This window comes from Trachurus trachurus (assembly GCF_905171665.1).
Source record: "Trachurus trachurus genome assembly, chromosome: 11".
In the NCBI taxonomy this organism is placed as follows: Eukaryota; Metazoa; Chordata; class Actinopteri; order Carangiformes; family Carangidae; genus Trachurus; species Trachurus trachurus.
In genome coordinates, this window is record NC_139904.1 from 9,351,489 (window position 1) to 9,374,264 (window position 22,776).

At 39.4% G+C, this 22,776-nt stretch overlaps 1 protein-coding gene across 1 annotated transcript; it reads left to right on the plus strand.

Moving 5' to 3' along the window:
* Positions 1–19,691: 19,691 nt before the first annotated feature.
* Positions 19,692–22,096, plus strand: LOC310993413 (uncharacterized protein). Its single transcript, XM_083981757.1, has 6 exons — positions 19,692–19,874; positions 20,322–20,464; positions 20,821–20,885; positions 21,533–21,712; positions 21,804–21,908; positions 22,004–22,096. Exons 1-6 carry the CDS (start codon positions 19,755–19,757, stop codon positions 22,039–22,041), a joined length of 651 nt encoding a protein of 216 aa, XP_083837883.1. The 5' UTR covers positions 19,692–19,754; the 3' UTR covers positions 22,042–22,096.
* The last annotated feature ends 680 nt before the right edge of the window (positions 22,097–22,776 follow it).

The window sequence follows — 22,776 nt, forward strand, 5'->3', positions numbered from 1 at the left end:
ATTCAGGAAGTGTCATGATTTCTGCGAGAGCTGGAATATTCCCAGTTTTTAATGTTCATATTGAATATGAGTTTCCATGGACGGATGTTTGAGCCTCCACATGACTCACACCTTGGTTTTGGAGATCTGATGGAGCCACAGTGTTATTTAACCTTCACTAATATTCACACAACCTGGTTGGAGCCTCTCAAATAAAAAATAATCTCAATGTAATTAACATATTTTGGATTAAAAATGAAAAAGAAATGATAATTTTTGCCCTTTTACCAATTTTTCTTTTTGTTTAAATTTGAATTTGGCTTACAAACTCAACTCTGGGGAAAAAGAAAAAAAATGTGTTTTTTTTGTTTTCTTTTTTTGTCTAAGTGTAGCTTAAAAAATATGAATTTGGCTCCAAATCAAAGTCCTGAAAAGTTGTGATTAAAAAAAAAACTCAGCCTCCAACCAACTTTAATTAAAAAAAATTAGGGCTAAATTAAATCTGGTTTAAAATAAAAAATAAAAAAAACACTTTGCCCCTGAAAAATTTCCCCACTGTTCATGGTGACACATATTATGACATATAGCTACATATACATTTTTCTTCTAGACGATGACTGTGTCAAATTCTCTCTCTCTGTTTAAATCTGGTTTTCTAGGGGCGGTGCGTGGCGCAGTGGGTAGAGCGGCCGCCCCATGTAGAGGCTACAGTCCTCGCCGCAGGCGTCCCCGGTTCGAATCCCGCGTCGGGCGGACCTTTCCTGCGTGTCATTCCCCCTCTCTCTGCCTCCCCACTTCCTGTCTATCTCTACTGTCATCACTATCAAATAAAGGCAAAAAAAAAAAAAAAAAAAAGCCAAATCTGGTTTTCTAAATTGCCCTGCTTCCTGCTCCACTTCAGCTCCACTGAGGCGTTGCCTCTTCTGTGTAAATGTGGAGGAAATGGTTGGAGCTGAAAACGGCCCTGCAGGCAGCAGCAGCAGCAGCAGCAGTCACCGCGTGTGACGGGCTGAGACACCCGGCGTGTGTCAGCGGGTTCAGGTTGTTCTGCTCTTCAGTCGTCTTCACCGATCAGTGTGAAGTGAAGCGTCTGATAGAAAGATCCTCTGATCGTATACCGAGAATGTTAAGTCTACTCTGACACACACACATACACACACATACACAGACACATACGTATACTTCTGTACTTGTGAGGTTCATACGGCATTTCCCTATTACAGTATTAATCTGAAAACAGCTGCAACAACTCGGCCCGGGGGTCATCACAAAACAAAAAGAAAGAAGAAAAAAAAACAGTTTTGAAAAAAGGTAGAAAATGATTGTGTCATTTTGACCTTTTAAAAATCCCTGTACTCAAAACTGTCTTCTTTTTTTCTGAAATGTCCTCTCAAATACACAAAGTCTTGTGTTTTCGTCTTCTTTTCAAAACTTTCTAAAAATGACTTCCAAGGACATGTCCAAGGACATTTTTGAAAAGTCTTCACTTTTGTTAAAAAAAAAAAAAAAAATCCTATTCTCTGTTCTTTCTGAAAAATGATGAAAAAACGTCCTTGGTTTCTACATGTTCTTTTGTTTTCCACGTTACCTGTTGTATCTGGTTTGGGACTCACCTCCCACCTGGGACGTATCAGACAGGTGGAGGCTTTTCTGTAGGATTCGAGTTTGGTTTCATCTCTTCTCAGTCTCATTGTCCTCACAAAGACAAAAGTACCAACATTCCTGTTTATTACACACACACACATACACACATACATTTACACACACATCGATATACAGTATAACAGTGTAACCACATCTACTGCCTTTGTATTCATATGCACGTCTCGTAAGCACACACACACACACTGCTTAGTGAAAATAGCGATGCAGTGAACACACTCCCTGTATGTCTGCGCACACACACACACACAAACACTTGGCTGTCGAACACTCCCAGCAGCTCACTGCCGAACTTACACCCGACATCCCCCCTTTTCTCTTCCTGTCCTCACCCAGTCCACCTCTCCCTCAACGTCCCACACCCCCCACCCCCATTTGTCTTTCACACTCACTTTATCTCTCTAGACTTCTCTCTCCAACATCTCTGCGCTTTTTAAATTTAATTTAGCTTCACAGGCTTGACAGGTGAAATACATTTGTTTTTTGCGAAAGCACAGGAAGAAGGAAAATTGCAGATAAAAGAGGAGGGAACAATAAAGAGGAGCTCTCTGAGAGTAAGACGTCTCACTCTGTCTTATCTCTTCAGTTCTTCTCTTGCTCGTCGTCTCTCCCTGGAAGAGCTAAAACTCTCATTACTCTGCTGTCAGCTGCTGCAGGAGGCAAAGGAAATCTGTGCAGAGGCTGTTATTTAAGGTGCAGCTTGTGCGTCAAGGCTGCGGACAGGTGTGTATATTTTAGTCTTTAACTGTGAGGACACACAAAAGTTCGTACACCTACTCTGTGGGGGACACACTTGCCACCTGAGGCAGTTTTAGTTTTTCCTTCAGGTGCTTTAAGTTTTTTATTCTTAGAGCCTTCCAGTAGTAAGTGTAGTAAGTTAAGTGGTGGGTAAAAAAAAAAAAAACCTCCATGTTTTAAAGCTGCATCGGTGTTCTGGTACACCTACGTCGCGGGGACACGGTTTATGCACCACATTATGGGGACTGTTGTCAGTGCAGGGACAGAAAATGCAGTGTAAGCTTTTTCTTCGAGATTAAAGGTTTTGGAATGGTTTTATTATTTCTTAGGGCCTCTGTGAGGAGTGAACACTAGGTGGTGCAAGAGGGAGGTTCAAGTGGGCAATAAAATGAGGTTGATGATGCATGAAGGTGCTCATTAAATTTCATGCTGCTAAGTAGATTATATCTCATTTTGTGTACACTTGAAAATGTTCATGTTAAGTTTGACACTGCAAAGACAATTTATCCTGCAGAACATGTTTTAGATGGAAGAACCAGAGTAACAGATCATTTATAATTTATTTTTCGAACAAGTTGACTGACTTTTCCCTCAGGAAATTGGTTAGCAGAGGTGGTGTTTTGTTGTTGTTTTTTTGTTTTCATTAGCATTTCCACTGATTGGGTTGTTTATCTGTACTCTCCTCCTTTGTGAAGAACTGAGTTTCCGTCTCTACTTGACATTGTGAGGTCCCGACTGTCTGATTAATGACTGTGAGGTGCGCCGACGTGATCGATCAATTAATCAATCACATGATGCACAGGGCCTTGATGCACTGTCTCATTATCAAAGTCAGCCTTGTGTGTAACAATCCGTGGCTATTTAATATCCACCTACACTGTAAGATAACGTTTGTTTTTCTTAATTTATGGCTTACTTTAACTCACTAAAATGTTAATTATTATATGCTAAAGTCCTGTAAGCAGAGTAAAATACTAAGAAATTTGTTTGAGACCTGGAAAAATCGATTCAGGTCTACTGTACCGTGTTTATAGAGCGTAGAGTCACCCTATACATTATCTCAAGGTACTGTACTCAGTAAGGTCAAGGCTGTACAGTATCATACAGAGAAACCCTGAAGTTTAAACAGTCAACAGAAGTGAACTTTAGTTTAACTGAAGCAAAGCGGTTTTCACCCTTTTTGAGGACAGTTTGTACACGAATTGTTCTGCCAGCTGATAATGAATTTAGTTTATGCCCAAAGCATGAGTGAAGTTGTTTTAAAACCCAAACTGAAAAACAAATCTATTTGCTATTCAGGACTCTTGTTTTATCAAACTTAATTCCACTGATCCCTATGCCTACGTGATATTTTAAAGGGCCGACAAATAAAATCACTGCCTGCATGAACTGACGCCACTACAGCTAACGCAGCAGTGTAGCATTCAAATTTCAGCCATCTTAGCTATAAATATTAGAGGGCTTAGCCAGTACAAATTGCTCTTCATCAACAGGTGGCGATCATTAAGTCTGAGGTTTAACAGCTCCATTAGACCCACATCTAAATGACTCTGCTGTGTGTTAATGGAGCTTGTTTCCCCAGGACGACAGTGATGGCTTTAATTATCACCTGCTTTAAGAGCACACGGGGACAAATGGAAACAAGACGGAGAGAGACAAGCTCCGTCCACCCACTAGCAAGTGGATGAGAAAAAATGTTGGTTAAGTCTCCCTCTCCTCCTCCTCCTCCTCAGTCTCTTTTTCTTTGTAAATCTGCAAGACAATGGAGACAGAAGTAAGAAAATTTAGCCAAATCCATCAAGATAAACATGAGAGCAACGAAACACAAAAAGAAAAGAGAAAGCGAGACATCAATTAAGCCTTTGTGGCTAAACACAGAAGGTCGAACCGCGGTCTGACTCCATGCAGCAGAAAAACATCTAAAGAGGAGAAAAGCTGCTTTCATATATCCGGCCAAACTCAAGAGGGAAAACACACAGCTGTGTCTCAGTAACCATGGGCACACACAGGAGGAGAGTGAGACAAACCTGACCACAAACACCAGACAAGCACAGAAGGAAGAAACGTGAGGCCATGTTATGTGATGTAGGCTTTTATTTTGTAAGATTCACACAAAGAAAACACAAAGACATGTTGGAACAGGTGTTGATCCAGCTCTGCAGCTTTGAATGTGATTACAAAAAGTCTATCTTGTTTATGAGATTTCCAACAATTTCAACTCAAGTCGCACCACGTATTGGATTCAATCAATCTAGAAATAAACACGTTAGTAAGACCAATAACATGAAATTAATAGTTAAACACTCTTTCTGTCAAAAAAAATGTAATTGTTGAAAAGGTTTTAAAAGACATTATCTTTTAACATCATAAATTATGAATTCATAAATTCTAAAATAAATTGGAAAATCTCACTGATTCTAATTATGAAAAAAAACATTTTATTTGAAAATCTAGAAATTACTTTTGATTGTGTTTTTCGTATTATAACAACATAATTTATGTAAAAAGCCCAATTTCAAGTTTTTGTTCTCACATGTTGTTAAGAATACAATTATTGATATAACGGACTGAATTAATGATATTTGTTTGATGTTAGATAAAGTATTCAAACTAACTAAATTATTGACATTTGAGAGAGCTGAGTTACATTTAAAATTACTTTTTAAACTATTCATCCCCCGATTTTTCAGAAAAACTTTTCTCATTATCATTAAATGTGTTTCGTGATCTCAATAACAAAATAACAATATTCCTATTTGTTTTATGAAAAAGGAAAACAGGAGTAATAATAGAGATAAATATTAATGTAGGGCCTATTTCATAAGTTTTAAATTTCATAGTCATTTGATCACAGGGTGTTAAGTGTGGAGACAGTATGTTCGCAATTTACTATGTTTAAGAAAACAAACTAACACAGTCGACAGCTGGTTTAAAGACACTGATAAAGATAGAGCAGCTTGTTGTTGAGTGAGGCGTTTCACTGTCGGCTCAAGTGTTCGGGAGAAGTTTGTGTCTGAGCCTGATCCCTTTAATTCTGCTGTCTGCCTTTCAGCCATCTGCATCCTGCTCCTCTTCCTCCTCCTCCTCTTCCTCCTCCTCATCGCCTGTCTGCCTCCCTCTGCTTACTCATCCTCTTCATCATCCTGTCTTCCTCCCACACCTTCATCCCTCCTTGTCTGCCTGGTCTTAAGGTTCACTTCAGCCTCTGTCTCCAGCTCCTTCCTCCTCCTCCTCCTCCTCCTCCTCCTCCTCCTCTTCCTCCTTGCCTTACACTAAGCCTGTTTACATAGGATTAGAATCTCCAGCGGCTGCGTAGCTGCTGTTTTTTTACCCTTTAAAGGGAGTCGGGACTGGTTTTCTCCTTTCTGTGTGTTTCTCTGTGTTTGTTGTTAAAACTTTCAGGGGCTGCCGCCGCTTCTGAGCTGAACTCTGCCCTTGAGTTCCTGGTTTACCCAAACTGTTTGTTTTTTCCTTCCTCACTGTACTTGAATGGAAAATCCACCTGAGTCACAGGATCAATGACCAGGAGTCTAAGGGGCCGTCCACACAAACACGGGTATTTTTGAAACTGTGTGTTTCCCTGCACGGTTTGGCCTTTCATCCACACGTCCGCAGTTGTGGGCTCCTGAAACTTTTTCAAAAAGTCCGGTTTCAACAGTCATGTGTGGACAGGAAAACCGCAATTAATCTCTTGTCGCCATTGTTTGACGTCACAGTGTGCGACGGTAAACAGTAAGATGTATCCACGGAGACTTGTGAACATGACCAACTGCTCAATAAAAAGAGCTTGTATATCGCCGTACTTGGACTGACACGACACGCCCTGCCTCGGTTCACCATTGTTGTTTTTCCGGTAATTAATTTTTCCAGCCTTGTGATTGGCTAAAATGGCCTTCCTGTTAGGAGTGATATCGCCACCTACTGCTTTGGCATGTGCATGACTTTGCTTGAGGCGAATTTTGTGGTTTCATGTGGACAGAGATATTTTTTTATCACACCGTTGGTGTAGGTGGGATTTTTTTTAACTGGAGGCCAAAAAAGTGTGGTTTCAAAAATACCCGTATTCCTGTGGACTAGGCCTAAAAGGTCAGGAGTCTGTGTTTGAAGTGACTGTTTACTATTTTGTGTTGGAAAGTCCACTACAAACCACTACAAAGTAATCAACAACTATGAAGTGATATGTATAGGAACAATGAAGAGGCAAAACTGACCACAGAGAGACATATAGTCACCACAAAAAATGCAAAAGAGACACAATACATGACATTAAATGGTCACAGTTCAAATGTGACCATTAAGTGTTGTAAAATAATGACAAAAAGAGTGTAACAACCACTGAGAAACAAAAATAAAATGAATGAGACATGAAAAAAGATGCAAACAACAAGGCAAAAAAAGACTAGAAACATAAATTGACCACAACTAGACAAAGATGATATGATATGTGGGTGGACTTCCCCTTTAAGTGCTTGCTGTTGGACTTGTGTCTGCCCTGAAACTGTGAAGTCTCTTGTTTTAAATGCTTTTTCTTTTTCTTTTTTTAAAGAAAAAACAACTTAATGACAAACTGCACCTGTTTTTGGTCTTTTTCAGTGTTGTGGCTTTGAAAAAGTTGTGTCACAGAAACAAACAATCACTCACTGTAAATTTCAGCGCAGCATTTTTCAGGGTTTCGTACGAATCACGTGTCCTTCTCTCTGCAGTGTGTCATTATCTGGTGACGACAAGGAAAACGGCATCTGTGATGTTTTCTCAGTCATAGCACTGTATTATACCTTTAACGTTGTATTTTATCAATGCAAAGTTTTTAGTTTTGATAAAGAATGTGTGTTATGCGCTTCATGGACACGTGAGCTTTATTTCTGTCTTTGTTTTTATATTTTGCCTCTGCACTCAAAAACAAACCAAACACACAAAAAAACAGCCGGTTAGTGTAAGAAACAGTCAAGAAAAAAGTTAGTTAACCACTGAAATCACAAACCTTAAATCTTTAGACTGAAAATATTAATTGAATTTCTCTCTGCATTTTTAGATGAGGTGCAGTACATTTTATCGCCAAAAACATGTTAAATATGTTCTGAAATGCAAAAACCTTTTCATGTGAAAATTTACATTTCAAACTTAGACTCAATTGTCAATGAAATTTAGGAAATAATTGGTCAGTATTGATACTTGTGGGGGTTTTTTAATAGCGTTGTGTTTTGTTTTGTTTTTGACATTTGAAATGTAACCTTTAAAACAAGCATGTAGGCATCATGATTTCCAAAGTGTAATACCCAACTGCTAAATCTAAGTTTGACAAGACGTCTTTAGAGACTTTATTATTCAAGATCTTGAAAGTTTGAAATAATGTACATGTACAAAATGTATTATCCACTCTGGCTTAATGAAATTGGGACCTTGTTTCAAACAACACAACCAGCTGTTTTCCTTGCTGTTTTTTGTTTTTGTTTTTTTTTACAGTGTAGTTGACGTGCGGATTTCCTGGCTCTCTGTTTTTTTTATTTTTACAGTATAAATGATGTGCAGATTGTATGTATCAGTGTGTGAACAGAGCTCCTCTATATTTTCTAAGTGGTTGAAAGTTGTTGTGTAGGTTTATCTTCCTGCCTTCAGTTGAGCTCCTTTATGAGTCTGCGCTCTTGTTTTGTAAAGAAATAAAACTTCCTGTTGGACCAAAATTAAAATTGTGTATGCATGTGGGTTTTGTTTTTGTTTTGTATTGTAGTTCATTTGTTTGTTTGTGTATTTTCGCTAACATGCTCACTATCACAGTGTTTACCATGATCACCGCCTTAGTTTAGTGTGTTTGCATGCTAACATTAACTAGCAAAGTGTGTAACTGAGGTCAATGAGAGTAATGTCTTGAATTCTTTAGGTATTTTACAAACCAAATTGTTGGACAAAATAAATGTGGCCTGAAGATGGCACTAGATTAAAAAAAAAGTTATTTTATTTATATGGTTACCAGTTTCATTTGAGTTACATTTTTAAAAAACCTGTGTGAATTTCAAACATCCAAAGGAGAAAGATGTAAAGACTTTGAAACATTAAGCTGCTCCACCCTGTCTCCTCACTACGTGGACAGTTATATGGAAATCTAATATTAGCCTGTATTTCCATAATCTGCATGCGTGTGAGTCATCATACATGATGGTGGACAGATGGTCGGTGGGCAGAGTGACAGAACACAACATGCCTTTACAGGCACCGTGTGTCCTTGAGTCCAGAGCCTTGGACATAACACACTATATCACTGTTCGGTCAACGTGGAAGACTTGAAGATTGTCTGTGTCCTCATTTTACCTTGGAGCTCATAGTTGAAACCCAACCTTGAAAAACTGACCCAGTTCAGAGACGACCAGAATCAAATACATCTGAATGCAGGGGCGGACTGGCCATCTGGACGTTCTGGAGAATACCAGAACGGCCGCTGCACAGCCGTCACAGTTTTTTTTTCTCTTGCATCTACTGTTGTTCCATGTCCAGACCAATAGGTGGCAACAACGCGCCTATAGGCCCATACATGCGCAAGCTCACTCCTCACACAGCCGTTGACTAAGCAGAGCAAGTGGAGTGTGTAGCTCACCTGGTAGACCACCTTACCTTATAATCAATAGTCTTGCTCCTGTGTGGGATCGAATCCCTCCATAAATGTATGAGTCTGGATAATGCAGTTTCTTTTCCCATCATTATGATCACTCTGTCAAAGTTCAACGCGTTAACGCGAAATGCTTTTAACGGCACTATTTTTTTAACGGGCAATATTTGAACCTCCGTAGTTTGGGAAAACAGAGAAGCTGCTTCTCTCCAACGTGACCACACAGACAGGTGTGTGTGTGTCTGTGTGTGTGACGCTCCTGTCCCCCGGATATTTCTGCAGCTGGATTTACATAATCCGGTCTAATGTTACAGAAAACCTGCATGTTTTTTCTCCTCATGTTCACTAAATACACTGTTAAATACACTGTTATTTCAATATATATATATATATATATATATATATATATATATATATATATGGGCAACAATATACATATATATATATATATATATATATATATATATATATATATATATATATATATATATATATATATATATATATATATATATATATATATATATATATATATATATATATATATATATATATACACATACATACATACATACATACATACATACATATACATATATGGCCTCTCTCTATCAAAAATGCCAGGGCCTATTTTTGGTCCCAGTCCGCCACTGTCTGAATGTAATACGACTTCAAAGCACAAACACCAGCAGCTAAACACTTGATATCAGAACACCAGATACCAGGACTATTCAGATCCACCTGAGACTTCACCCAACCAAGTCGGACCGTGGAGGATTGGTCCACGGTCGGACTTGTGTTCTCAGTTGGTTCTTGGTTCCAGTCACTTAACCACATAATGTGTGTGTGTGTGTGTGTTTGTGTGTGTGTGTTTCTGTTAAGCCATCCTATAGTAGACTCTTGCTAGTGAACACACGCCAACAGGCACACAATCACCATCACCACAACCCAGTGGCTTTTCATACCAATCCAGCTGTTCCCATGGCAACCAGACCTGGAAATAGTAGTAAGGATGCTAACATCTCCCACTGGCAGTGACACACACACACACACACACACACACACACTGTAAAATAAGGTGAAAGGTCATGGAAGGCAAAAAAAAAAAACATAAAAATATCAGGTGGTGACATACAACCAGAAGAAACAATATTATTATTGTAATAAATACAGTTAGTGAGAATTAAGAACGAATAAAGAAACAATAGCTGTGGGTTTAATCAGCAGCTGGTGTGTCCACGTCTTCATTTTTAATTCTATTTTTACAGAGCAGTGTAAATAACTGAGATCTTCTTCTAGCGCCAAAAAATTTTCAATCTTTCAATCCACAGCAACATGTCAGCGAAAATTAAATGGAACCACCCCAAGGACACAAAACAACTAGGAAAGCACACAAAACAACTATAGAGACACATAAAACAATCACAAAGGCACACAAAACTATCACAAAAACACAGAAAACAATCACACAGACACATGTAACTTTCACAAAGACACATAAGACAATCAAAAAAAAAAAAACACACAATCTCAGACACAAAAAAACTGTAGAGAAACACACAGTCTCATAGTGTGAACATCTCCAGTCTTTGGCTGAAGTCACACAGGTCAGTGTTTTGTCCCACGCTCCACCATTATCTCTCTGTGAGGTCACTGCCAAAGCCTCATGGGAGCTGTAGTTTTTCACCCTGACAAAATGTTTTATCTCAGAGGGCGACAAGGGAAAAGGTGGAGCCATTAGATCCCCAGGAAGAAGACTAAAGACTTTGAGTTACTACTGCACAAACACACACACACACACACACACACACACACACTGAACAGACTGTGCTGTGTTGGATGAGTCAGCTGTGACGGACGGCTTCAGGGAGGGAAATGTGTTCCTGTTACAGGCATCATCGACACTGAGTTAAATTTCTTGTTAAATCCATAAAAAAAACCTCAAACACCTGCAGCAGTTGTAGTTTGTCACCAGGACTTTCAGAGGCGGAGACTGGAAACACTTTTCTGTATCAACACATTTACTCTTTTTAATTACATTTTTAATGAGTTCTTCTGACGACTAGAGAGCCTGTAGCCATCAGACTGATTCAGCTGCTGCGTCGTTCAGATCCGTACGAATCAGCCAGTCAAGCGCCTACCCTACACAATACAGTAGCCTACACACTGATGAATATTACAGCCACCTGCCTGATAAAACCATATACACATACAGTAGATGCCGCATTCGAGCTTGTCAGGTGCGTCAACACGGCCGCCATCTTGGGCATGGCTTTCTGACCATAGACAAATTTCAGTGTATGTATGCATGTGGGTGTGTGTCTGAGTATGTAAGTGTATGTATAATATGAAAAAAAAAATCTATTTTGAATCATAAATATAGGCTATGTCTGACATTTATAATGAACCAAACGGCTTGAAAATCGGTTGACTAATGCAGTAAGTAGGCATGGCTTCCCCCTGCCCAAGATGGCGGCCACGTTGACGCATTGTTCCAATGGACAGCAGCGTCAGAGGCAGCATTTACATGTATGTATTTATGGATTAAACCACCTGACCTGTTGACTGTTTGTTGCTAGATGACATCTGGTGGCATGAGCAGAGGAAGACATGCACTGGCTTACACTAGTGCTGTGTCTCAATTCCAATAGGCTACGTCCGTACTTATGGTGCGTTCCAGGCAACCCGTAACTGGTGTTTTTCCGACCCATGAACTCATACCAGATCGATCTGGTTACGAGTTCACGGGTAGGAAGTTACGGGTTTGACTGGCATTCCAGTGCACTTTCACGGGTAACAGGTCGGAAAAACACAAGTTACGAGTTGCCTGGAACGCTAAAAAGTCGTAAGTCGTGACTTACTGTACGGGCTATAGTCATGTGGTTGGCTGAAAGACGCAAATTCAACTGTGTGTATAAAATCTCGCTAGACACATAAATGTTTTTTATGGATTTGCAAATTCTTTTTAAAATGTGTATTTGTTGTAAATATATTTACATTTTACATATTCAAAACAAGACATTTGTAAGTGCATCAGTGTGTGAGCTGTATTGACTTCTATGTGGATTCTTTTTGAATGACGAATATTTTGTGAAGAGAGCCATTTAAATATAAATCTAGAAATACATTTGTGCATCTTTCTGTGTGAACTTATTGATTTTGAGCCTGATCTGTCTCCACATGTGAGCAGCTTAAGTCCTGTAAGCAGTGATGTCAGGTGGTCCCAGAAGATCCTTCACACCACGGATCGAACCCACATGAGGAGAATGTGAAGGTCCTCGTCTTCCTCAGATCTCAAACCACTCCTGAAAGATGTGCGCAGTGCAGCGCCTCGCTCTTAAAGCTGATGTTTCTCTCTCTAAATGTCAAAGTGTCTCCAGCCCTCAACCTCAGATCTGGTTTCACTGACAGGCCTCCTTTAGCTCCCATATGTGTTATTAGTCGAGGGGTTTGCTGCTGTAAATGTTTGAGCGAGAACAACAAAATGATCTGTGTTAGTTTAGATATAGAGTATGTAGCTCAGATGAAGATAACATCGTATCTTAAGTCAAATTTAAACATAAATTCAGATGATTTCAAAGGTTCACTGCCTGCGTGTTTCAGGCTGAGGAGATGAGCTACTGAGCTCGTCTCTCCTCTGTGTGTTATATTAATGAACTGCCTGTGGACCAGCGTCGATAATGTAAATCAGCTGTAACCTGAATGTGTATGTGTGTGAGTGTGAGTGTTTTTTTTTCACTGATACCTGAGGGAGCTCCATTGATCACAGATATTTGATCAGTTCCTCAGCAGCTGTGGGACCTCAGTCCCTGCAGAGCATCATCCATTATGAATGAGCGAACACTTCCACTCAGCGCCGCCGTCATTTGTAGCTACACGACGTATCGATCAACTGCCTCTTCAATGAGTGAAAACAGATTCAGGGACGAGCGACGAAACAGAGACTCGGTTAGAGACAAGATCCTCCTCTGATCCTGCACACTGTCTCATCTCACCTCACCTCATTCAGGTGTGGAGGATTTCTTGGTTTCCCTCACCGAACTCATCAAATACACAATCCAACAACTCCAAAACACTCTTGTTGACAAGTTGTGACCTGCACATTCACCACGCCATGAGATAATAACAGAACGTTACGAGACAGAGTTGTTTTAGAGGTAAATACAGAGACTGCTTGCTGAAAAACTGTCCCTGAAGGCAACGTGCATCAGAGGTTTTGCATGAATTTACCTCTAAAACAACTCTGTCTGGTAACGTTCTGTTATTATCTCATAGCGTGGTGAATGCGCAGGTCACAACTTGTCCTTGTCTTGTTTTGGAGTTGTTGGATTGTGTATTTGATGAGTTTGATGAGGGAAACCAGGAATTCCCATGAGCCTCCGTAGTGTAGCTCTGAGCAGCTCGCCGCTCTGCTCTGCCGTTCTAAAAATAGGTTGCACCGACAATTAAAGGTAACGAACCTACTGCTATGACTATAGGGATTATGGCAATGGGCCAATCAGAGGAGGGTCAAAATAGGATGAATTCATCAATAAAGACCAAGTTAAGAGAGAAAAAAAATCACAAAGCACTGAAAAAACAACAAACTGATGCAAAACAACAGCAATTAGACACAAAACAACAATAAACAAATAGAAGAAAAGAAGAAAAATATACAACAACCATAAAGAGACATATAAAACAAGGGGACAAAACTCAAGGGACACCAAGCAACAACCGAGAGACACAAAACAACAATAAAGAGACAAAACAAACCAGAAGTCTTTACTATAGCTACTTTCATGAAAAGTGCCTGGTCAAAAAGAAGAGGTGAATTATTTATGTGAACTCCGTGTGGTTTCTGTTTTTGTTTGGTTTTGTCTGTGCTCTGATTATTTTGTTTGGTGTCTGGATGTGATGATGATGTGTCTTGTAGCCCTTATAGGCTGGGCGCCTTAATTGGTGCACGACACGTTAATAAATATAAATTAATTAATTCATTCATTCATTCATTCATTCATTCAAAGATACAAAATGACAACAAAGAGACACAAAACATCTCTCTCTCTCTCTTTCTCTCTCTCTCTCTCTCTCTCTCTCTCTCTCTCTCTCCGTCGTCCTGATCAGAAACCTGCTCAGGTCTTCTCAGGGTTTCATCTCCTTCATTAAAACGCTTCGCCCTCGGGCGGCCGCATCGCTTCACAGGCCTTATGCATTTACACAGGTGTTAGATAAGGTAAGACACACACACTTTCTGTCTCTCTTTAATCAAGGTAAAAGTCAGGAGACAGCACAGACCTTCAGCAGGTTTTCAGAAGACGAAGAAGAAATACACACACACACACACACAGGGAACTGATCTCTTTATTGATCCATCCTGATCAGTGAAAAAACACACACACACACCTTACTGCTACCTTGCTCAAAGACATGTCAGTTACAGTAAATATCAAATACCAACGTCACTTTAAGCACTTTATACAAGATTGTTCAGGTTTGCACACACACACACACACAACTTCCCCAATGAGAAAAAATGTTACATTTTGTGAAATATTACATTGTTGAATATCCTGAAAAATAACAAAGAAAAAGAGCATTTTAGAGTCTTTCAACCCCCCATTTTAACTTCACACTTTCAAATCTTGCATTACATAAGCAGAAACAGGGCCGGCTCTACGCAGGGGCAAGAGGGGGCAGCGCCCCCTCAAATAAATGTCTTGCCCCCTCAAATCCAAATTTTAGAAGTTGAGAAAGCACATTTTAATATACTCAAAAAATGTGTATATTACAAGTTGACAAAATTATCTGCAGTAGCACAAAAATCCACCTACTGACTACCTTTCAGTTTTGTAAATCTTGACCATAGTAGACCCCCCACCCCCTCCTCTTCTCAGAGTACACCAGAATGCTTCACTCACATTTCAAAAATCACAAACATTTTCGGGGGGGGGGGGTGCCCCCAGACCCCCCTACAGGGGTTTAGCTACTCACCTTTTTCACCCCTCTGGGTTTGCAATGCATCTTCAGGTACAGTATATGCACCCCTAACCCCCCATATAATGTGGCTCTTTGCATTACGACAGTAAAAAATGTGGGCTCTAAGACCCTGGTTGGCCACCCTGGCCCCGAGTTGGACAGGTCTGGTTGGGGTTGGACACATAGTCAACAACCTAATTCAATAAAGTTACTATAAGCACGGAGAAAAAAAGTGCTGGAGCATGATGTGTTCACATGATGCCCCCTTCACATTTCTGACTGCCCCCTCATATATGCCTGCCTAGAACCGGCCCTGAGCAAAAATATAATAGAAATAAAGACTGTCGGGTCTGTGGCCGAGTAAAACCCTCAGTTATTGTTTTACAGTGTTGGCCTCTTGTTAAAGGTCAACTCTGAAGTTAAAGAGAGAAATTAAAGTTAAGATTTTTTCTTTGTGCTCATTTAATGTTTTGTCTCTTCCTCAGACATGATGTCACTTCCTGTCCCCTCACCTCCCTTCGTCCCTCGGGGACACGGTCGAACCTTTGTGGGCGTGATCTGCGCTGATGGTGGAAAACCGCTCTGTTCCACCCAGCATGTTGAAATCTGCAGAGACAGACAATGAGGGTGTATTTACCCTTTAATTAAATTCTATTCAGTTCATTTTAATTCCTCATCAGCGCAGCAGGCAGCAGCTGCCAGTTACAGTCTTTTGTTAATAATAATAATAATAATAATAATAATACTAACCGACGCTCCTCCGTCCTGTAACACAGTTTATATTTTGATTTAATTTTTGCTGGAAGAAGATGATTATTTTTTTCTGTCCTTTATTACTCAGCTGCAGTGTTTTTCCACATGAGGATTTAAAGCTTTAACTCTTTCACACTCTGTTGCTTTAATTAGGATTTGGAGGCGACAGGACTGAATGGAGGAAAACAGGAGGATGTTTTTTTATTCGGTGGCTGCAGGTTTTATCAGTTATGTGCTGAATGTGCTGCATTCAATAATCATTAAAAAAAATGTAATCATGACATAAAACTTTATTTCTTTCACTGCACTGAAACCAATTTTGGTTAATTTTCATGTTTTTTTCTGATGTCTCAGTTTAAAGCTCTAAAATATCCAAATTATAATGGCAAATGACAAACGGCACAGTGACATGATAAAAACCTACTAAACATAAGCCATAATCCCTAAACTTATTATTACAGAACAGCTAAGGCCTTTAAAAAATATCATTTGCAGAAATAAAACTACACCACAGTCTGTTAGTGAGGTGAGGTTAGAGTCGATAAGCCTCAGGTATCATCAGTTACCAGTGATACAGTAACAAACTAATATGCAGGTAATTTCATTTTTTACTGTCTCATCACTTAACACTGGGTAATCTATTTTTCCCGTCATATACAGATCAACAATAGATTTCTGTATTCCATTTTATGTCTGAACACTTTGACAGAGATCATTCATTTTTTTGATATCAGATTCATCAATCTGAGAAAAGTGTCTTGTCGATGTTGGATGGGATAAGTCGACCCTCGTCATCTGCAGCAATAAATCACAACATTTCCTGATTCTGGAGAAAGTCATGGGGCAATCTGCAATGACTCCCAGCCAGGGCATCAAAGCTGAAGTTGTACAAATTGGGATAAATAAATAAAATGATGGTCTTTCTCTAGTGTTCCCTCTTTATTGTGGTAAATAAGGCCACTAGAGACAGAAAGTAATGTAGAAATGAACTGAGTGAAGGGAGAAAATTGGATTGAACGTATCAAATCTGAATCTGTGGTTCACTGTAAGTTTTATCTTTGGCTCCCTCTAGTGTTTATTAACACACAACACTTACAGGAGGTGAAGCGACGTGTTTCTTCTTCGCTGACTCTGGGATGCAGGGGCACAGATATTGATGTGATGATGTGAGTCTGGAGTCTTTGTCCCTGGAAAATAAACAATAGTGAGGGTTTTACATCAGCCAGTCCGCTCTGATCGACTTCTGACACCTGCCACTTATAAACAAATAAGAAAAAGTCATAATGAGAGGAATAACAAACAACTATTTTCACTGATAATTTTCCACTGATCAATGCAGCTCACAGTAAAAAACAGTAATGTGATGACAACACCCAGCACAGTGGGCGTAATTCTTTATATTATAATGTCAGTTTTCTGTTCACCAGTGAATATAACTAGAAACTGGATATAAGCCAGACCTTGCAAAAGACTGAGCTAGTCCTGGCAGTCCCACTGAAATTGATTGATTTTATCCTTTGAGATGTTTGTGTGACTTGGCCTTTGCTCAAAAGTTGTAAAACCACTCCATCAAAAGAGAAACTATTCCATATTATCTTTGTTCTAGTATAGTATTATCACAAGTAGGAAAAGTAAAAGTACTAATGGGGCCTGTCAGTATCAAACTGCTGTCTGTTCATGATGTTGGACTACTGTAGGCTACTTGGCTACGAACACTGTTTGCAATATTTTGACGTCACATTTCGTCAAAGTGGATCCAGAAACAGCAACCTCAGACTGGACTCTATCGATCAGTAACCTGTGGTCATCTGTGTGGGAGGTAAATCTAACAAGATAAGGAGAGTACATTTACCTTTGTCTCCATCATTCGTTAAAAATCAAAGTACTCAAGTGAATCTGCATTTATACAAATGTATATAGATATTTAGTAAATGTAATCACACAAGCAGAGACACAAATGTTTTTTTCTTCTTTTTTTTAAATCACACATCAACATGTAAAGTATTATTATACAACAAGTAGCCTAGTTCCGACCAAGCAATCTGATTGGTCAATAAGACATTTAGAACGTGCTCAAATCAGCATTACAGCATGGCTAGTCTCGCTTGCCAGACCCTCCTCCAGAAAAGAAGGAGCATGGCTGACTCATCACTGAAAATATTACTTCGCCATGTCATGTTGTTTACACATCTCCATGGCAACATGGATTTTTTCCCCCTTTTATTTTAAAAAACGTCATTTATTACTCGTGAAAATACATTGACCTCCTGTAGGTTGTTCCTGACAGCTGCCAAAGTCACGTTTATACAACAATTATGTTATTTTATTTTTGTTAATATATTGTAAACTTCCCCGTTACAGCCGAGAGGATTGTCTCCCTCCCATGTGTGTAACGTTATAAAGTCGGAGAGACACGAGTTGTGATCGCGGTGAATATGTTTTTTTTTTAAAATATGGCCTGTAGCTGAATATTTCATTAGATAAAACGGAGGTGATTACCTGTATGTTTCTCTCTCTCCCTCTCTCTCTTGCTTGCGCCTTTTGGGCTTTTAAATAATCTGGAGTAATCGTTTGGCTTTCTCTATCAGCTGTGTCGGCGACACGGCGCTATAACTTCATTTACATGTAGAGTTTGCGGTTGTAGAAGCTACATCTGTGAAAGGAAAAAAAACGGCATCTTTGTTATAACTTGGGCGAGTTTGTGCAGTGTTGATTTAGTTCGGGAAAGTCCGAGACCGCGTTAAAACATGAACGTCAGCTCAGAGTTCACTCATCTGGGACTAGAAAATCCTTTTTGTTGCTAGGTCGTTACTAAGGTTCGGACTATTTGCTGTAGAGGTGAACTAGGTTCCATTACACATAGGAGTCTACTGACGTGACTGATTGTGTTTCAGTTATTAGTCAGACCCCATTTATTTCCATGGAAACGGGAAGCACACCCTCTCGGGTAATATTGTAGGCCTGCTAACAGAGGCTTGCTAACACTCTTGCCACCATGATAAGACCCTATGATCACCCTAAGATAAGATAAGATAAGATTCAAGCTGCTTTGCAGAAAGAGAGAAAATCTAATGTTTAAAAATCCCATTCTTACATTGACTCCAGTTGTTCACATGAGAGCAGAATTCAAAATGTTTTCAAAAATTCAGTTATTGAGATAAAATTCTGATATTTTCAAAGTTCATCAACCATGACTCTTTTTTCAGGAAGATTGAAAATGTATTTAGAAAGAATTGGATGGTACATGTTTACAGTACATTTTCATGCACTGCAGGCTCAATTTTTCAACTATCAAAACGCCGGTTGGTATTTTTGTGGAGGACGTTCTGAAGATGCTCTAGCAAATTTGGTGACGATTGAGAAAAATTGGTTTAATAAGTTTTACATTTTTTGAAAAAAACAGAGTGATGGACCTCATAATTTGTACTGAGTTTAAACGTACAAAAGTTTCTGCAGTATTGGGGCTATACATTTTGGTGAAAGTTGCAAAACTGTAGCATGTACGGTTGGGTTGGTAGGAATTTTCAAAGTTTTTAAATTTAAACACTTATTAAATTATTATTATTTATCACCCATACTTAACTGTCACCTTTTAGCTGCAGTCCAAACCGTATGTGCTCCTCATACCAACTACATTTCCAGCATTTCACTTATTATACATTTTGCTGTGTTTTAGCTGCAGCCCCAGTGCAGACCAGTGTTAGGTATTGTCATATTATGGCCAGACAAAAGCAGTCATACTGCTCTGTATACTCAGTGTATTTGTGTGGCATTGACAACAAAGGGTCATTCAATACACAGTAACTCATTGATAGGCAGAACTTTGAACTGGTAGAAAGATAACCCAACAGTGAAATAGGCCTACTTCTTGCTTAATTCTGGGTAAAAAAAAAAAAAAAAAAAAACTGGGAACAAATGTAAATAATGGGAAAATCCAGACATACCAAACTCTAACCCAACCAGAAGGTATAAAAGCCAAGAGGCTTTGCAGGGCTCAGTCTACTTTACTTGGGTGAGGTGTACTTGGCGTGTCTTTTCAAAGCTGACCAGCTGTAGCATCATCATGAATCGTTTATCCAGCAGTCTGTTCCTGGTCGCCGGGTTATTTCTGTGCAGCTCAGCTCTGACGCCTGAAGAATGCCAACCCTTGATCACGCCTCTGCCAATGGCCGACAGCTCCATGGTAAACCCTCCTCTGACCTTAGGTTTTGAATGTGTTCAGTAGACATTTGCATTGGGGGCATCAAAACAGCATTGCATGTGGGTAACAGGTTCAAATTATAACCTGCAACTCAAGTGTAGACCGGTCTTTATCTGTTATACAAATGTATTGGGCTTCACCACTCTGATTACCAACGGGAACATGTTTGAAGTGGTAGGTTTTGAAAAACAAACGTCATAGTGCTTACTTATTGGCAATGTTCAGTACTGCAACACAATGCAGGACAAACAATTGTAAAGAAAGTGCCGGTAGTACTTTTTGGGGGCCTGAATGTATGTGTGTGAGTGGGTGGGTGGAAGTGTATGTATTGTAATGTATTTTTCTTTCGTTGAGTGGGACTAGAAAACATAGGTCCAGTCAATTTACCATTTTTCTGTTGTCACTAACTGATTTCATGTTTCTTTGCAGCTGCATGGAAGGTTTAACGTCTTCATGGGATACAGTGACCATCAAGCATTTATCGAATTGCTTAAACTCACTGACAGCTCCTGGCTTAAAAATGAACCATTAGACAAGCCCAGCAGATTTGTAATGACTGAGGAAAATAAAATGTAAGTTATTTGAGGGATGATCCCCCTTAAAATGAAATGAACAGATTACAGAACAGTTTTCAGATTACTGTTACAACAAATGTAGAGAATTGGAAAAACGGATAAACAAGATTGATTTAGATTAAGTTATTTTTCAATGTAAACAATTAATTTGTCTGTATCTGTGTTTTAAAATCAATTCTGAAAATGTAGTAAAGAGGAATTATCCTGTGTTTACCATGAACCAAGCTCCAAGAATCAAAATCTGATTATATCCATCCCAACTCAAGATCCACTTCCTTCCATCACCCAGATTTGAAAGTCAGACGCAGCTTGATCAGAACGTAAAGATCTCTTTCCTTGCATCTTTTCTCCAGGAATGGAAAGTGCGTTGTCTCCACAGTCAATGTGACCATTGAGAGTAACACTGCTACAACAGACAGTGAGTTATGTCATCTGACACTCTTACACAACACTGGAGTTTCACATCCAGCAGTGGAGAACAAGTTTCAAACATCCATTAAATTATAAGATTTAGGTTCATCACATGTCATGCCTCTAGATGTCTATGAAGATTGAATTAACTGCAGCTTTTATTTGAGCCTTTCATGAAATAGCTGATACATAATTGGTCAGGAATAAAACCTTTGAGGAAAATGATGTCAAGCTGTTGCAGTTTGCCTGAAACGTGACACTGGAGTAATGCTTGGTATTGTGGCTTCCTGTCTGCTAAACTGTCAGATAGAGATTGAAGTAAAATTTGTTTTTTTACCATTTATGTATAGTCTCTCCCCAGGTCAGGTGTTAACTCATCATTAGTCCCATCAGACCCAAAATCTACAACTGTATTTCTGATTGGTGGTTTCACATCTATCAAACAACAGTATAAAGACAACTTTGAAGAATCCACGAAACAGATTTCACCCAGTGATCTTGTAGACAAACCTACAGATGTGTCAACATGCAAAGAGGAATCTAGTAATCTGCTGCACACTGATAGCAAAGAATGTGATGATGAAGATAAACTGTACGATAATTTTCTTTGTGGTTGAGCTTTCACTATATCCTATGTTTCAATTTCCCTGACAGATATGTTGTCTTCAATGATCAACGCCACTTCATCCTTCCATGTGCTGCCAAGCTCCGACAGCTGTCTGGTCTTAAGCATAAACACCACTGCCAGCAACTTGAGCAATCTCTCTAAATTCTTGAACATGACCACCACAATTGGAGATGAGGAGATCCACGTTCACTCACTTTATCTGTTGGGTATGTAGAAGCAATCAAGAATGAAAAATAAGATACTTGACTGTAAGGAAAATTTTTAATCTCTTACTTTATTGTTGTCATTTACCCACAGGCAAAGAGTCAACAGTGAAGGATTCAGACATTGAGAAGTACAAGCAGCAGGCAAGCTGCACCGGTTTTGACAGAGAACCAGACTTTGTGTACGACGCAAAGAACGGTGCGTCCTCTTTAAGTCTCCTTGCTCAGACAGGGATATCAAGATGTGTGATATCAGACATAAGTGGTTTCCTCATTTGTTCTTTCTCTCCACAGAGTTCTGTGCTGAGGGCGAGGGCATCAGGGTACAGTAACTCACCTGTTTCAACAGAAACAAAGACAGTAAAGTGACCAAATGATTAAACATCAGTCGTGTTGTCTGTGTCTTTATTATTTATGAGACTGCCTGTTTCTAACTTTTCTTTGATTGGTTGGTTGGTTGGTTGGTTGGTTGGTTGGTTGGTTGGGGGGGGACCATTAAATAAAAACAGTCCAGTCTCTTATACTATGGGAAATTAAAATATGGGAATATCCCCCTCTGGACTGGTCTAACTGGAACTGTTCATCAGCTACAAATTGGTTAAAATGAGATGACTGAAGAGAATATGTGAAGGTCTAAATTCCTCTCATTACAATAAGAAGACAGGTCATATGTCACTCATCTAAACAAATACCATTGCCTTCCGAATCAAATCCAAATCACTGATTCTTCTTCTTTCATTCAACCCTCATGTTAATTTGGGAATACATTGAGATAGAGACCTCATTTACATTGTAGCCGAGGAAAAGATCAATCAAAAAGGTCCTGGACACAAAAAACAGCAATATCAAGCTTACATGAAAGTGGCAGGAGACAAAGACACAACAAAACTAAATGTGGCAAGGTGAAGAGGGCCCGGGCGGGAACTGAACCCACACCTCCCGGGTAATAGTCATGCACGCTTGCCAGTCACCCAAAGGGACATCCCTTTGGTCAAGTAACCAGAGCACATGATCAATCGGAGGCATAGTGACAGGACCTGTCAACTGTCACATAAAGAAGGGTCAAA

Excerpts from the sequence above, each read along its gene's own strand:
- LOC310993413 (XM_083981757.1), top strand. The coding sequence starts at position 19,755 with ATGAATCGTTTATCCAGCAGTCTGTTCCTGGTCGCCGGGTTATTTCTG. Across the intron at positions 19,875-20,321 it reads CAATGGCCGACAGCTCCATG|CTGCATGGAAGGTTTAACGT; the intron begins GTAAACCCTCCT and ends GTTTCTTTGCAG. Across the intron at positions 21,713-21,803 it reads TCACTCACTTTATCTGTTGG|GCAAAGAGTCAACAGTGAAG; the intron begins GTATGTAGAAGC and ends ATTTACCCACAG.